This window comes from Chlorocebus sabaeus, chromosome 2 (genome assembly GCF_047675955.1).
Source record: "Chlorocebus sabaeus isolate Y175 chromosome 2, mChlSab1.0.hap1, whole genome shotgun sequence".
Taxonomy (NCBI): Eukaryota; Metazoa; Chordata; class Mammalia; order Primates; family Cercopithecidae; genus Chlorocebus; species Chlorocebus sabaeus.
The window spans coordinates 34,229,187-34,243,805 of record NC_132905.1 but is presented as its reverse complement, the minus strand read 5'-3'; the positions used below and the strand labels follow the sequence as shown (position 1 = coordinate 34,243,805).

Here is a 14,619-nt window from a genome sequence, read left to right as displayed (position 1 = left end):
CTTCACCTCAAAATGGCAGTCTTGATTCCTCAGCATGGAACCCACTGAGGAAGGTCCTATTGCTGTCCTTTGCCCTAAATCAGTATAGGGAATCCCCTGCAATATTTGAAATGTATGAAAGCTAAATGGACAAAAGTCAAATAACAAAGGTGTATATTCTTATTGAGAATACTTTTCCCAGAAAGATGAAAACATTAACAATTATAAAATCCCATTATTTTCACTCTATAGGTACTACCTTATTCAGGTCCACATAAGCTAACAAGCCCTTAACAATTTTCGTAGATACTCAGACATCCAAGGAGAGAGACTGCAGGAGAAACAGAGTCCTGGTAGTTGTACCTCTATTTCCCTAAGTATTATCTAAATATCTTTCTTCCTATGGGCTCCCACTTCCAGATTCCACTACTGCAGGGCTCCACAGAAATCTCCAATCTTCAACTCTTCAGTCTATGAAAGCACAGATTCCGGAAAGGATGGCCTCAAATGACCAGGAGTAGATCTCTATATTCCTGATCCTAAAAAACAAACTAACTGGAGTCTCCATCACCTTCCCCCAGCACAGACACACTGCCAACTACCCAACCGAACTCCATGACTGATTTGCCAGACGATCATGCCCCTGACCAGCCTACATGGACATGGGAAGGACATCAGTGAATTGGGAAGAGAGGCAGAGGTGAGGAGGCACCTGTCCTCTACCACAGATCTATGTAGTTCAGCAGTCTCCAGCCTCTTAGTACTCCAGGGTCTCTAAGCTACCCCTCTGTAAGTCAGGATGGAAGTAGATGATACCACATTTCTATCTGCTGTAGACACTCCTCCCAGTGTCTCAAAATGTTTTAGCATGTTTCAGGAAAAAACCTTCAAGTTTGACAGTCCTTGATAAAAAAACAACAACAATAACAAAAAAAAAAAAAACAGCAAGATTGATAGAGCTCCCTTAAACCTTCTATTTTAATGTGCCTTTGTAGATAATTCCCAACATCTTGTGTCTTTCATCTTTATAATTTATCTTTACCAAACTTGTCATGAAAACCAATGTTTTGAGCTCTTATTGAAGAATCTATACTCCTATACAATCCAGTGTTGTTTCTCTTCAAACATGGCTTTCCCCTGCACATTCCATTATTATCTACTTCCGTTGGGTTCATCAGCTAATTCCATTCTCATTCTATCCACCGTGTGCACCAGACTCACTTCCATTTGTATTATTAAAACACACGCCAATAGGATAGAAAAAGAAGGAAGAGTACTGGGCATTAAATGAGTTCAAATCTCATTTCTGCCAATTCCTATGTCTTAAAAAAAGTCTACTAATCTCTTTGAGACTCACATTATCTATCTAGAGAATCACTTGACCAAATATTCAACACAGGTAAAAAAAAAAAAAAAAAAAAAAAAAAAAAAAACTAGAAATTATTTTAATTCATTCTAAGATTCCTTAACATTCTGTAATTCTATGTCCTCTTGATTCCGTCTATAGGAAAACTGGGAATACAAAACCCGCCGAATTTGAAAAAATATAATAGAACCAAAGAAACACAAAGAAAAGCAGAGAAGAAAGTTTTAAAAATCAAGACAAGATTATAGAAAAGTGGAAAAAGAAACAAGACTAAACAAAGTATTATGGAAGTCAACAGAAATCCTTGCCCAAATGGAAACCCAAACTGGGAAGTCAAATCATTTCTCTCTAATACTTGCCTAAACTTACTTTTGTAAAACTTCCAGTCCTATGGCCAAAGCTAAGTAAGTTCTGCCCTAAAGTCTTTGATGGTAAAAATAAGATACTGGTTACCAGGGAAATTGTCAAATTCATTAGGACAAATTCTTGGACTAACCACATTCTAACAATAACCTTCAATGAGAGTTTAAGGTACTTAAACTCTCATTAATTTAGGCATTAATTAAATTAATAAATCTGATTAAATTGATTCAGACCTATATCTTGATCCAATGGCTGCACAGACGTCTATCAATCTATGCTGAGGAGCAAGGGAAGGGATTTGGAAGGCAGGCAGGCTGACGGTCAAGTTGTGGGCCAGCTACTTTGTTAACTATGGGATCATGAGGCAATGAATCGACTGCACTAATCCATAGTTGTTTATTGAATAAATAGTAGGTTATAGGAACACAGATGTTGTGATGGCTTTATGAGATGATAAATGCACAGAACATAGTAGGATGTCTAGCCCAGAGTACAACGCTCAACAGATATTAGTTTCTTCTGTCTCTATTTCCTTAGTTAACATAAATGTTTACATCTATAAAATCCTACCTGACTGCAGATTCATCAGAACTTCCAACATCTATTAAAGAAAAAGGAAAAATGCATTTTAAATCAATAATATATGTACAGAATATTAAAAGGATAAGAGTGCACAACAACGCACGCCTGAACTCTAAACTATGTGGGAGGATGAGGCAGGAGGATCACTTGAGGAACCTAGAGTTTTGAGACCAGCTAGGGAAACATAGTAAGATCCTACCTTCATGAAAAAATGTGCACACTTATGTGTATGCTTTAGATACTGTTTTCGTTGTTGTTGTATTTGTTTTGGTTTAGTTTGGTTTTTTAAAGCATAAGACTGATGCTTTGTTACAAAGCATTCCTTTGGGAGCATGCCTGGGACCTTAGTAGAATTAACATTAATTACACCTATTGGTAGGTAATTAATGCAGTAAGATCTCCTCCCGTTGTATTTATTAGATGCAAAGAAGAATAAATTTATAAAATTTGGTATCTACATGTAACCTGCAGTATACAAGTCATCCCAGCCACACCTCATGAGAGGGAGTAAAAATGATATTGTTAGCAGAACAGGTGTGATGAGTCAACAGTGTCAGAGAGCATGACTTCTGGACCAAAATATGAGAGGCTGATAAATCAGAGTATACAGTAGTACCCTTTATCCACTATATGAGAGGAAAGACATACTTGACAGAGTTTTCTCTGCCCTCACGCCACAGCAACAATCACCTACAAAGAAGGCTTCTGTGACAAAAAGTGTGGAGAGATTTTCCCCCAACAAGCAAAAATCATTCCTGCTGATGACACCATTCAATTCTCACACCTTATCTGTAGACACAATCAGATTTAATTTAATTTATAAATTAAACTTTATCATCCATATGTATGTATAGGAAAAACAAGTTTGTGATTCAGCACTATTCGCGGTTCCATGCATCCACTGGGGGTCTTGGAATGTATTTCCCACAGTTAAGGGGGAACTACTGCACTTATTTTGTTATAGCACAACACAGCCTCTCTAGCTCTTCAGTTCAAACTGTTCAGTTTAGGATAAAACACCCTATATCACCAGAAGCCAGCAAAACATAGGAATCAGACCAGAAACAGGAATCCTTGCAAAGACCTTCCAGCTGCCAGTGGAGAAGAGCTGAAGAGAGATCGGTGTGTTACTCTGGCTAATACTCTTCTGGGGAAGGTGCTGGGTGGTTTCATTAGTTGTAGCTATTTGCTCTGCCCGATGTATAACAAGGCCCAACTTCACCTGCCATTTTACCTCCCACAGAAAGAACCACTGGAAACATCACTCCTTTAAGAGCTTATCCGTATTCAGAGAGAAGCTTAAGAAACACTGGGGAGGTGTGGCAGGCCGCTGGGCAGTATTATCTGATGTGAAAAATATACAGAAGGAAAACTATCAATGCCCTTTTACTACCAGAATATTCCAATGCTTCCCTTCTCCCAAGTAGGAGAAAAAAATTCTTTTTCACCTCACATCAAGCAAAACTCCCTTACCATCCCTCATGACAGAATCTAGTTGTAGATGAGTCATGTCATCATACTACAGGCTGTTGTCAACCTCATCCCTCAAAGGAAGAGGATCAGTGAGGAACACACGTATTTACCTATAGCATTCACTGCCTGGTCTTATTTCCAACGGAAGGTAAGTATGACCGACTTAGTGATTCCACTTTTGTAAAGTCCAACCCGTTGCGCTTGTCCCCGTCCATTGCTAGAGAGTCTATCTGGACCCACACCATAGAGCAAGATACTCCAGTTTGTGCCGTGTGGCACGGCATGGTGTCCTTTCCCTCAACCCTTTCTATTATGTCCCAAATAGCTATACAAATCATGTTTTCTGAGTATGTAAAGCACATCTCATCAGCATATATCATTCTTTACAGTGATAAAGAAGCAAAAGGAAAACAAAAAGCACAAGGAACATCTTAAATGACTACGTTCAATTACCATGGATCTTTAATTTTTTAACTATTCAAAAAGATATCCACTGTACTCTTCTGAAAATAATAAAACTATGAAGATAGAGTAAAGATCAATGGTTGCCAGGAGTTGCTAGGGAGAAAGTGAGAGATGAACAAGCATAGTGTAGAGAACTTTTAGGGTAGTGAAACTGTTCTGTCGATAATATTACAGTAATAGATACATGTCATATCATTCATTATACAGTTGTCCAAGTTCACAGAATGTACAGCATCAAGAGTGAAGCCTGATGTAAACTATGAACTTTGAGTGATTAGAATGTATCATAATGTGTCAATGTAAGTTCATCAGTCATAACAAATGTACCACTCTGGTGGAAACTACTAATCACGGGGGAGGCTATGCATGTGGGAGGCACAGAATATATGAGAAATCTCTGTACCTTCCTCTCACTTTTGCTGTGAACCTAAAACTGCTCTAAGAAATAAAGTTACTGATTTTAAAAAGATATTCACAACTGGGCTCAGTGGCTCATGCCTATAATCTCAGCACTTTGGGAGGCAAAGGTGGGGGGATCACATGAGGTCATGAGTTCAAGATCAGCCTGAGGAAATGAATTCAAGACCAGTCTGGCCAATATGGCAAAACCTCTTTTCTACTAAAAATACAAAAATTAGCTGGGCATGATGGCGGGCACCTCTAATTTCAGCTACTCGGGAGGCTGAGGCAGGAGGATCGCTTGAGCCTAGAAGGGTTTCCACCATTCCCTAAGGAGAGTGGCTCACTGTGTCTAAAGTGTTTATAGAAACAGTGTGGTTACTCTGAACAGCTGCTTTCCTTCTACGAGTCTGGAATTTGGGTACATGTCACGGAGAGTAACCTCCACAGAAACACTTGGGTACTTAGTCTCTAATGAGACTCTGGTACTGGTAGATATCACTGCACAAATGTTGTCAAAATGTGAGCCTGGGAGAATTAAGCAGATCCTGGGAACTCCACAGGAGAGGACTCCTGGAAGCTTGTGCCTGGTTTCCTCCAGACTTGACACATGCAACTTTTTCCTCTACTAATTCTGCTTGCCCCCTTTCTTGTAATCAAGTAAAGAGCTGAGTATGACTATTTGCTGAGTCCTGTGAGTCTTTCTAGTGAAACACTAAACCTGGGGGTGGTCTTGGGGAACTTTGACACAAATGCATTGTGTAAGATTTTTATGAAGTTGATATGATATATGTAACTGTAATCAGGTGGTTATTTCACAGAATAGCTTTCCCTAATCTGTTTTCCTTTTCTTTTTTTCCCTTGATATTTGATATTTGGAAAGTCTTATATTTCTATATCTATACAATTCAATAAAGCCATAAAAGGAATAAATGAAACGATAATGTGAAATAAGCAGCAATCCTATTTTAACTGAATAAAAAATAGAAAATCTGGGGGATCGACAATATGTTCTACAATATGAACGTTTCTAGAAAAAAACGAAAGGGCGGTCAATTTTCTGCAATGGAAGTGGGCTTACTTCCTTTTTATGATAATTGTGCAGGTCAGGTGCAGTGGCTCACACTTGTAAATCCCAGTATTTTGGGAGGCTGAGGCAGGCGGATCACTTGAGCCCAGAAGTTCCAGACCCGCCCGGGCAATAGAGTGAGACCTCATGTATTAAACAAACAAACAAAGAAACAAACAACAACAACAACAAAACCTTAAAAAGAAAATTAGCCAAGTGTGGTGGTACATGCCTGTAGTCCCAGCTACTTGGGAGGCTAAGGTAAAAGGTGAAAGGACCACTTATGGCCAAGAAGCAGAAGTTGCAGTGAGCCAAGATGGCACCACTGTACCCCAGTACCGGCAACAGAGGGAGACCCTGTATCAAAAATAAATAAATAAATAAATAAATAAATAAATAAATAAATGTGTATCAGGCCAGATGTAACCACACAAAATTGTAGTCCCAGCTACTGTAAGATGACTGCTTGAGCCCAGGAGTTCAAGGCTACAGTGAGCTATGAATGCACCAATAAATAGACACGGTATTCTAGCCAAGGCAACATAGAGAGACCCCATCTCCTATAATAATAATAATAATTGATTAATTGTGCATCATTCAAGTAAATTCTATAACTGGAGAAAAACATAGTACTATTGAGAATGTACTATAATAGTCTACTACTGATCATACAGTTCCTGTTTACTTGCTTCTCATCTTTTTCTGTGCTTCTCCTAAAACCGAAAACATGAATCATCCATTAAAAGCAGTTCATCACAAAACAAGTCAAAAAGTCAAAAGAAATGCATCCAAACTGTAGGATGTGTTATCCACCACTTCCTGTGAACAGATACTCGAGGGATAAGAAAATATTTGAATAACTAAGTTTGTGCATGAACACATTAAGGTCAAATACCCATGACATTTTAGTGTGTTTCTGTGTACTAGAGACAAAATGTTCAAAAAAACAATTTAATGAATATACATTAAATTAAAAACTGCCTTCATTAAACTGAGATGATCTTCCCTCAATGCATGAATACCTTCAGAATTCACATGTGAAGCCTTAAATATAGACCAAAGATTTGTATAAAATATAATAGCCTTAAAATTCTTATTTGTAGCTGGCACAATGGTTCCCGCCTGCAATCCCAGCACATTGGAAAGCTGAGGTGGGCAGATCACCTGAGGTCAGGAGTTCTAGAGCAGCCTGGCCAACATGGTGAAACCCCATCTGTACCAAAAAGAGAAACATTAGCAGTATGTGGTAGCACGTGCCTGTAGTATCAGCTACTCGAGGGACTGAAGCAGGAGAATTGCTTGAACCCAAGAGGCAGAGGTTGTAATGAGTCAAGACCGAGCCACAGCACTCCAGCCTGGGTGATAGAGCAAGACTCTGTCTCAAAAATGCAAACAAACAAACAAACAAACAAACAAACAAGCAGAAAAACTAATTGTTCCCATATAAAAATAAGTCTATGTTCACACTAGAACTGAAGAGTACACAACACCATGAGATAGGACAGAAATATATTTAAAAAGTTAAATTCCTGGTTCTGTATAAATAAAACTGTTGAATTTAGCTTTTAAGACAAGTCAAGGAAAAGAGCAAAAAAATGCAAAAGTGAAATTTGAGAGGTCATTTGACCATCAAGGGCTCATGACCACTGAACTTTCACAAACTATATATATTGTTTAAAACATTAGTTCTGAATTTTGATCCGAGTATCCCTGGAGTTTCAGGTTCGTTCAAGGATGTCCAAGAGGTCAAATAAGACAATGCTGTTTGCTATTTTCAGTTTTCTTTTCTGAGAACAGCACAGCAAACTTCTTCAGAGAAATGAATTGTCCTAACTTCATAGGTTAAAGCCTCATGAGTCATAGTTCTAAGAGCATTTATAAAATATGGTGGTGCATGCTTGTATTCTGAACTTTTCAGCTTTAAAATTTCATATAGTAAACATTAATAGACACAAACTGATTTCAAAAAGCCCTTTTAATATGACATTAGTTTTATTTTTCTTTCTTTCTTTCTTCATTTATCAGCAACAGGAGAGTCTAACTGAATGTGGTGAAGTGGTGGTATAAGGGAGTACAATGAAAAGTGTAAAATAAATTAAAGTGGGGATAATCATATCAATGTGGATGCATCTGGAAAATATACCACAAAATACACCAAAGAAAGTGGCAGAGAGGTATGTAAAGTGTAGAATCACTCATATACCATTTTAGGACACAAATAAAACATTCTGCATATTACTTCTGAGCATCACAATACAGTCAAAGATTTCAAAAGGGCATTGAAATGAAAAACAACCAATTTGCGATGTCGGTAGCCTCTATGCAATCATGTTTTAAAAACCTTAACACCAAAAAGTCTCAAAATAACCCTTTTAAAAGACTGTCTACCAGTTATAAATGAATCGTTACTTTCCTCATTTTTAATAATCAAAGATGCCACAAACTCACACATACACACACCTATGCATACACCTACACGCACAGTCTGCTCATTGGAACATCTGATTGGCTTCAGATCATCATTGTAATAACACTAGCAGCAAGCCTCTAAAGTTAACACAGAAACTGACACGTTAATGAGTAAAGCCTTCCTCTAGGTAAAGATCAGAACTCCAACTAGCACATAACTCACTGGAAATAGCTTAGAGTCTCAAAATTCACTGCTTTGAATCCATGACAAGTACAAAAATTTTATATTGAAAGCTTTATGCTATTCAAAATATTAAAAGAGAAACATCTGAGTCAAAGCTTACATCTTAAAAATATTTTTATGCTTCTAAATTTATTTTTATTCAAATACGGATACCAACAATAACACTTATGTCAATGCCTTCCATTCAATTTTGAGGAAATAGAATTAGGGGTAAGAATAATGTGAGTACCTCCAATCATTTAATGTACTTATTTCCAGCATTTCATTTGTATTGATAACGTACCTGCTCTCAAGGTCTGTACTTTCTTTCTTTGTACTGCCCCTTTCACAGCAGGATCTTCCATTTTAGTGCTAGGCTGAATGAGTTTTAAAAGAAAATGATTCACGAATCATATATATTTTATACAATATGGAGTTAGTGCTTCAAAAAATATGCATAATTAATTACCTTCAAGGAAGGATGTTGTGCAGGAGGCCCTACAAAGCAAAGGGGATATGTCATCAATTATATGTAAGTATGACAGGGCCAACCAAACATTCAGGCAGTGTTACTATCAAGCTGAATTCTCATGCCTGGCCAGAAAAATAATTACTTAAGGTTTTGAGGGTAATGCTTGGCTGCTTCTTTTCCTTGCCTAGGACAGCAACATGACAGAAATATAGTGAGGAAAATAGGAATATAGGATTCCTAAAACTCACAGTTTACATTTCAACAGTGAGATTATGTTTCAAATGCCTATACCTAAAACAGAAAAGCAAGGATATCACTGTAAACACGTGGGCTGATGAGGAGAAAAGAGACCATTAAACAGATGAGGAAATCAAACCTGAGGGTATCAATGTCAAGGCTGAGGGTGAAGGTACAGAGTATTTTCACTCAACACATCAGAGGCATTGCTGCCAGCACACCACAGATAAATTCCCCATGTCCTGTCGCTGAGGAAATACACAGTTGAGATGACAGTTCAGGTGAGCGTGCAATTCACCTCTCATCAAAGACAGTGTTCTAAATTGATCAGCTGTTATACACACTTATGAAATCACAGCTAAATAAAATATTCATTTTTCCCATGACCACATGGGCTACTGTAGCACCTACATTTCTCCTATCCCCTCGTTTGGCCTTAAATTACAGCTCTTTGATCCGCTCATAAGGCGGTCCATAAAACACATCAAATAAACCATGTAGAATCAGTTTCCAATATCAAAATATTTATCAAAAAAGAAAACACTGAAATACCACAGACTTGCTGGATATGAATGCACTTTTATACTGCAAAATCAGTGCAGTATTTATTGAAAATGAGAAATTTGATATTCACAGAATGAATTTTATAATATGATTGCATCTAAAATTAGCTAAGTTTGGTATATTATCTTACACTGTAAAGGACATTTATAAAACAGCTATCATATCAAATAACTGGCTGTCTCAAAAAAAATTAGTCAAAGCATCTACATGCAACTTAATCACATCTTATTCACTCACGTCAGTGAAACTTCTCTCTCTGAGGCCTGACAGTTATGAAATGAAATGAGCTGCTGCAGTTTACCCCAAGTCTAGCACTCCCTCCTGTCTCCAGTACTCCCCACAGCAATAACCTCTCTTGTGAGACGGGGCATATGCCAAAGCAACTGGAAGTGCCTCATCTCAAGTTTACTTGGCTTTAACTCCCAAGAACCCAGCGAATATCTTTCTTTCCTCCCTCCTTGTCGTTTCACAATCCCTCTTCCTTTGAAAAAGTGATTTTTAGATCTGTCATCCTGATGCTTCCCTTCCTAGCTGCTCTTTGCGGATCATTGTGACCACTCTTGTCATCTGTGTTCAGGAGTAGCATACACCTCTAATCTCTCTTCTCATCTCATTCTCCTTCCCCTGTGGCTAGAATCATGCTCAGAAATAAAAGGAAATTAATGCTCTCCCTGGATTCTGTTATTTTTTAAATTGCTCTCCAATAGTTCTTTTTCCAGATTTCTCTAAAGGAAGGCTATTCCCTTGTTATTCAGGGCAGTGCCAGGGACCAGCACCAACATCACCTGAGTACTCATGAGAAATACAGAATCCCATACCTGCTGAATCACAATGTGCACTTTCCAGAAGCTCCTCAACTAATTCATGACCATTTGAATGCCCTTTTCTACACTGATGTGCTTGCATATTGGTTTACCCTAATTGCCCTGTTTGGCCTAGTGTCAATTTCTTCCCTACTATGTCCCTGAATTTAATACTACATTATAAGCCATAATGTTTCTAATGAACTTTTAGTCAGGCAATACCATCTCTACTTAATTTACTATCCCATGAATTTACACCATTTTCTATACAACTAAATTTTATCCATACATGGCTGACCATTTACGGTGATATTCATCTATGGTAGATAAAACACAGGTCTGTGTGGTAAAGTACCTCAATCCTTAATGCCTCCCCAGTAGTGAGGATGACAGCAAGAGTAGGAAAATGTTACTCTAATTCACTGACACATTTTGGTACTGGAAGCTCACTTTATCTTGTTTCCTATTTCTAACACCCTGTTCTTCCTTCTTCTACAGATCAATTTGACTTTACCACCTTCCATTACATATACCCGCATATGCTTTTTAAAATTTATTCCATGTACACTCTGCCCTCTTCATTCTTTCTTTCTCTTTTATTCATTTCCTCCTCCTTCTCTCCTGACTTACCTCAGTTTTTAGAGTATCTTAAAATGGAACTCATAGCTCAGCTCCTTCAGTGGTGCTCCCAATAGAATCAACTACTGACCCTTGGTTAGAGATACAACTTATCACCATTTTAATTCTCCTTTACTTATTATAGTTAATAGGACATTTTCTTTAGCTAGGAGACTATATTAGTGTTCATATTCTAAAAGAAACATTCCATTAAATGACTTTTAAAACAAAATCCAGTTCTCACCTTCTCCTTCTCCTTTTCCTTTTCCATTGACTATTCCATTGCCTTTTTCATGGGAAGGTCCAGGTAAAGGCTGTGACAATGTCTCGGGGACACACTGCTAAGGAAATATCAAGAATTAGTTTCCATTTAAAAAATTATAATGAGTTGCATCAAGAGTTTCTTATCATTCTCTTTTTATGAAACCGGATCTCATTCTGTCAACCCAGGGCTAGAATGCAGTGGCATCATTATGGCTCACTGTGGTCTCAACCTCCCGACCTCAGGCAGTCTTCCCACCTCAACTTCCTGAATAGCTGGAACTACAGGTGCATACCATCATGACAGGCTAATGTATTTATTGGTAGTTTTGTAGAGACAAGGCCTCATTATACTGCCCAGGCTGGTCTCAACCTCCTAGGCTCAAGTAAACCTTCCACTTCTGCCTCCCAAACTGTTGAGATAACCAGTGTGCACCAGCACACACAGCCCTAACCAGTTCCTTTAAATAAACCTCAATGTTGCCCAGATATGGTGGCTCACACCTGTAATCCCAGCCCTTTGCAAGGCCAAGGTGGGTGGATTGCTTGAGTTCAGGAGTTTGAGACCAGCCTGGGCAACATAATGGGAATACATCTCTACACAGAAATACAAAAAGGAGTCAGGCATGATGGTGTGTGCCTGTATCCCAGCTGCTCAGGAGGCTGATGTGGGAGGATCACTTGAGCCTGAGAGGTGGAGACTGTAGTGAGCCAAGATCATGCCACTGCAGTCCAGTCTGGGGAACAGAGCAAGACCCTGACTCCCCAAAAGTTTCTATTTAAAATGTGAGAACAAAGAGAGATACAAATGAAAAACAAGCCTAATTGGTCAATGAAATATGAGCTTAAGTCAAGAAAGAAAAGAAACAACATGAAGTACAATAAAATACATGGAGAAATAGATCTATTAAAGAGTCTTTTGGTCTTTCATATTCTGAATAATACTAATTAATATTTATGCTACAATTAGTTTCTGTAAGTATTTCTGTGATATAGTTTATTACTCTAAGACATTCAAGTAGCTAAATATGGTCATCTACCACTACCTGAAAGAACATTATTACAACAGAGGGAAACCTGGAACTTTTCATCAAATTTCCACCCAGGAAAAGATTTCGTCACCAGAATACTAAAGAGTAATGTATGGCTTGAAATGGTATATTTAATAGAACATGAGTTGAGGCTAATAAAACATTTAAGAAATGTTAATGTAATATCACGATGTTAACATTCCAGTTGAATGATACTAGAAAATATATTGTAACCCTCTTTGCTGCTGACGACCTATTTCTAATTTATTTCCTTTTTATTTATGGCATAATTTCTCAACATAACACATCAAAACTTATACACCTTTATATAGTAAGAAATAATACAAATGTAAGCAATATTTTCAATACAATATTTAATCATTAGACACATTAGATATATTACTTACAATATTCTGTTATATAAAAATTCACTTGTCTATTTATTCAGACTAAACAACTATTAAGGCTGAACGTCTCATATCCGTAACATCAGCACTATGAGAGGCTGAGGTGGGCAGAACACTTGAGCCCAATGGTTAAAGACCAGCCTGGGCAACAAGGCAAAACCCTGTCTTTTGAAAACTCAGCCAAGCATGGTGACACAGGTCTATAATTTCAACTGCTTGGATGTCTGAGGTGTGAGGATCACCTGAGCCCAGGAAAGAGAGATCGAAGTGAGACAAGATCTCACCAGTGCCCTCCAGCCTGGGGGACAGAGTGAAACCCCATCTCAAAAAACAAGAGTTAAAATGCTTCTTACATAGAAGACTGTATTTTAGGCCCTCCAGGATACACACAAGTATGTTTATTGATCTCCAGGAGCTCATGGTATGCAGAAGCTTCCAATGATTATTTATAAGGACTTTGAGTGGTTATTTTATTTTATTTTATCTTATTTTATTTTATTTTTTTAAGATGTAGTCAAGCTCTGTCAGCCAGGCTGGAGTGCAATGGTGTGATCTTGTTTCACTGCAACATCCGTCTCCTGGGTTCAAGTGATTCTCCTGCCTCTGCCTCCTTAGCAGCTGGAAACACAGGCATGTGCCATCATGCCCGGCTAATTTTTCTGTGTGTTTTTATTTAGAGACAAGGTTTCACCACTTTGGCCAGGCTGATCTTAAACTTCTGACCTCAGGTGATCTATCCACCTCAGCCTCCCAAAGTGCTGAGATTGCAGGCATGAGCCACTGAACCCGGCCAAGTAAATATTTTTTTTAAAACTACGACGATAAAATTATGATGTTAAAGTCTTACTATATTGGTATTAAGAGTCTCTGCTTCTAGAACTGGTTATTTGCAGCAAAATACATGTTATTCAATTAGATGAAATTAGATGAAATGTTTTATATAAACTCTTCATGGATATCTCATAAAACACACAAAAAAAATCCCTTTGCGATACAAATCTTGAGAACATAAATTTAAATTTCTACATTACACAATTTATATTTTTAAATCAGATACATTCTTGTTATGTTGCCCAGGCCGTTCTCAAACTCCTGGGCTCAAGCAATCTTCCTGCCTCAAACTCCCTAGCAGCAGGGACCACAGGTACACACCACCACACTCAGCTATTTTTCTACAATTTTTAATATTATTTTAGTCTCACTACAGAATCAATAATATAGGTATAGAAACAATCTCTCCTAGAAACTATATGGTACCACAATAATAAGTTTCCAAGAAGAAAAAGCTCTATGCTATGTACTGTACATTTTCACAACTAAAAGGTACCAGAGGGGGTCCAGGATTACTTCAAATCATTTGATCGCTGAAGATTTATAGAGGCATAAATAGTATGAAAGTCTGAAAGTCACAATAGTATGATTTAAAAGTCAAAGTGTTACTATTTATCCAAATAAACCTTAACCAAATTTCATATTTCTTCTATTGGGGAAAGCATTTACTAATGCAACTTTCCTGTCACTACTTATTTTCCAGTTCACAGCTCCTACCCGGTCACAGTACATGTCAATTTTTGTTAGTTACCAAAGTTAAACAAATTTTTTGAATCAACTAGCCACATGTATGTTTTTCTCTGACCAACTTTCCATTATCACCATAAAACAATGACAGGTAAACCACTGCTAAACTTGAAAAGTAAATACTGTGCAAAACTAGATTCAGAGTGAGAAAATTAATTTTACAAGAGACCACTTTACCTTAGTAGCAACACTCAAGTCTTTGTCACCAGATGTAGGCAATGAATCCACACACAGTTCATGGAAAATGCTTGAGAACAAAAACACACAATGAAAAGAGCAAGTTGATTTCTTTACAATTTTTATAACTGCCAATTTATATC

At 37.7% G+C, this 14,619-nt stretch overlaps 1 protein-coding gene across 2 annotated transcripts in view; it reads right to left on the bottom strand.

Annotated features, from left to right (window-relative positions):
- Positions 1-14,619, bottom strand: part of LOC140709207 (uncharacterized) — a 146,313-nt gene that overhangs the window by 105,831 nt on the left and 25,863 nt on the right. For both annotated transcript variants that reach the window (XM_073007134.1, XM_073007136.1), the window contains exons 8-13: positions 14,477-14,546; positions 11,267-11,363; positions 8,943-8,984; positions 8,798-8,826; positions 8,633-8,705; positions 2,279-2,309 (exon numbers count right to left, since the gene is read on the bottom strand). In XM_073007134.1, the coding sequence (XP_072863235.1) occupies positions 2,279-2,309; positions 8,633-8,705; positions 8,798-8,826; positions 8,943-8,984; positions 11,267-11,363; positions 14,477-14,546 (342 nt within the window). The remainder of the gene's footprint in view (positions 1-2,278; positions 2,310-8,632; positions 8,706-8,797; positions 8,827-8,942; positions 8,985-11,266; positions 11,364-14,476; positions 14,547-14,619) is intronic.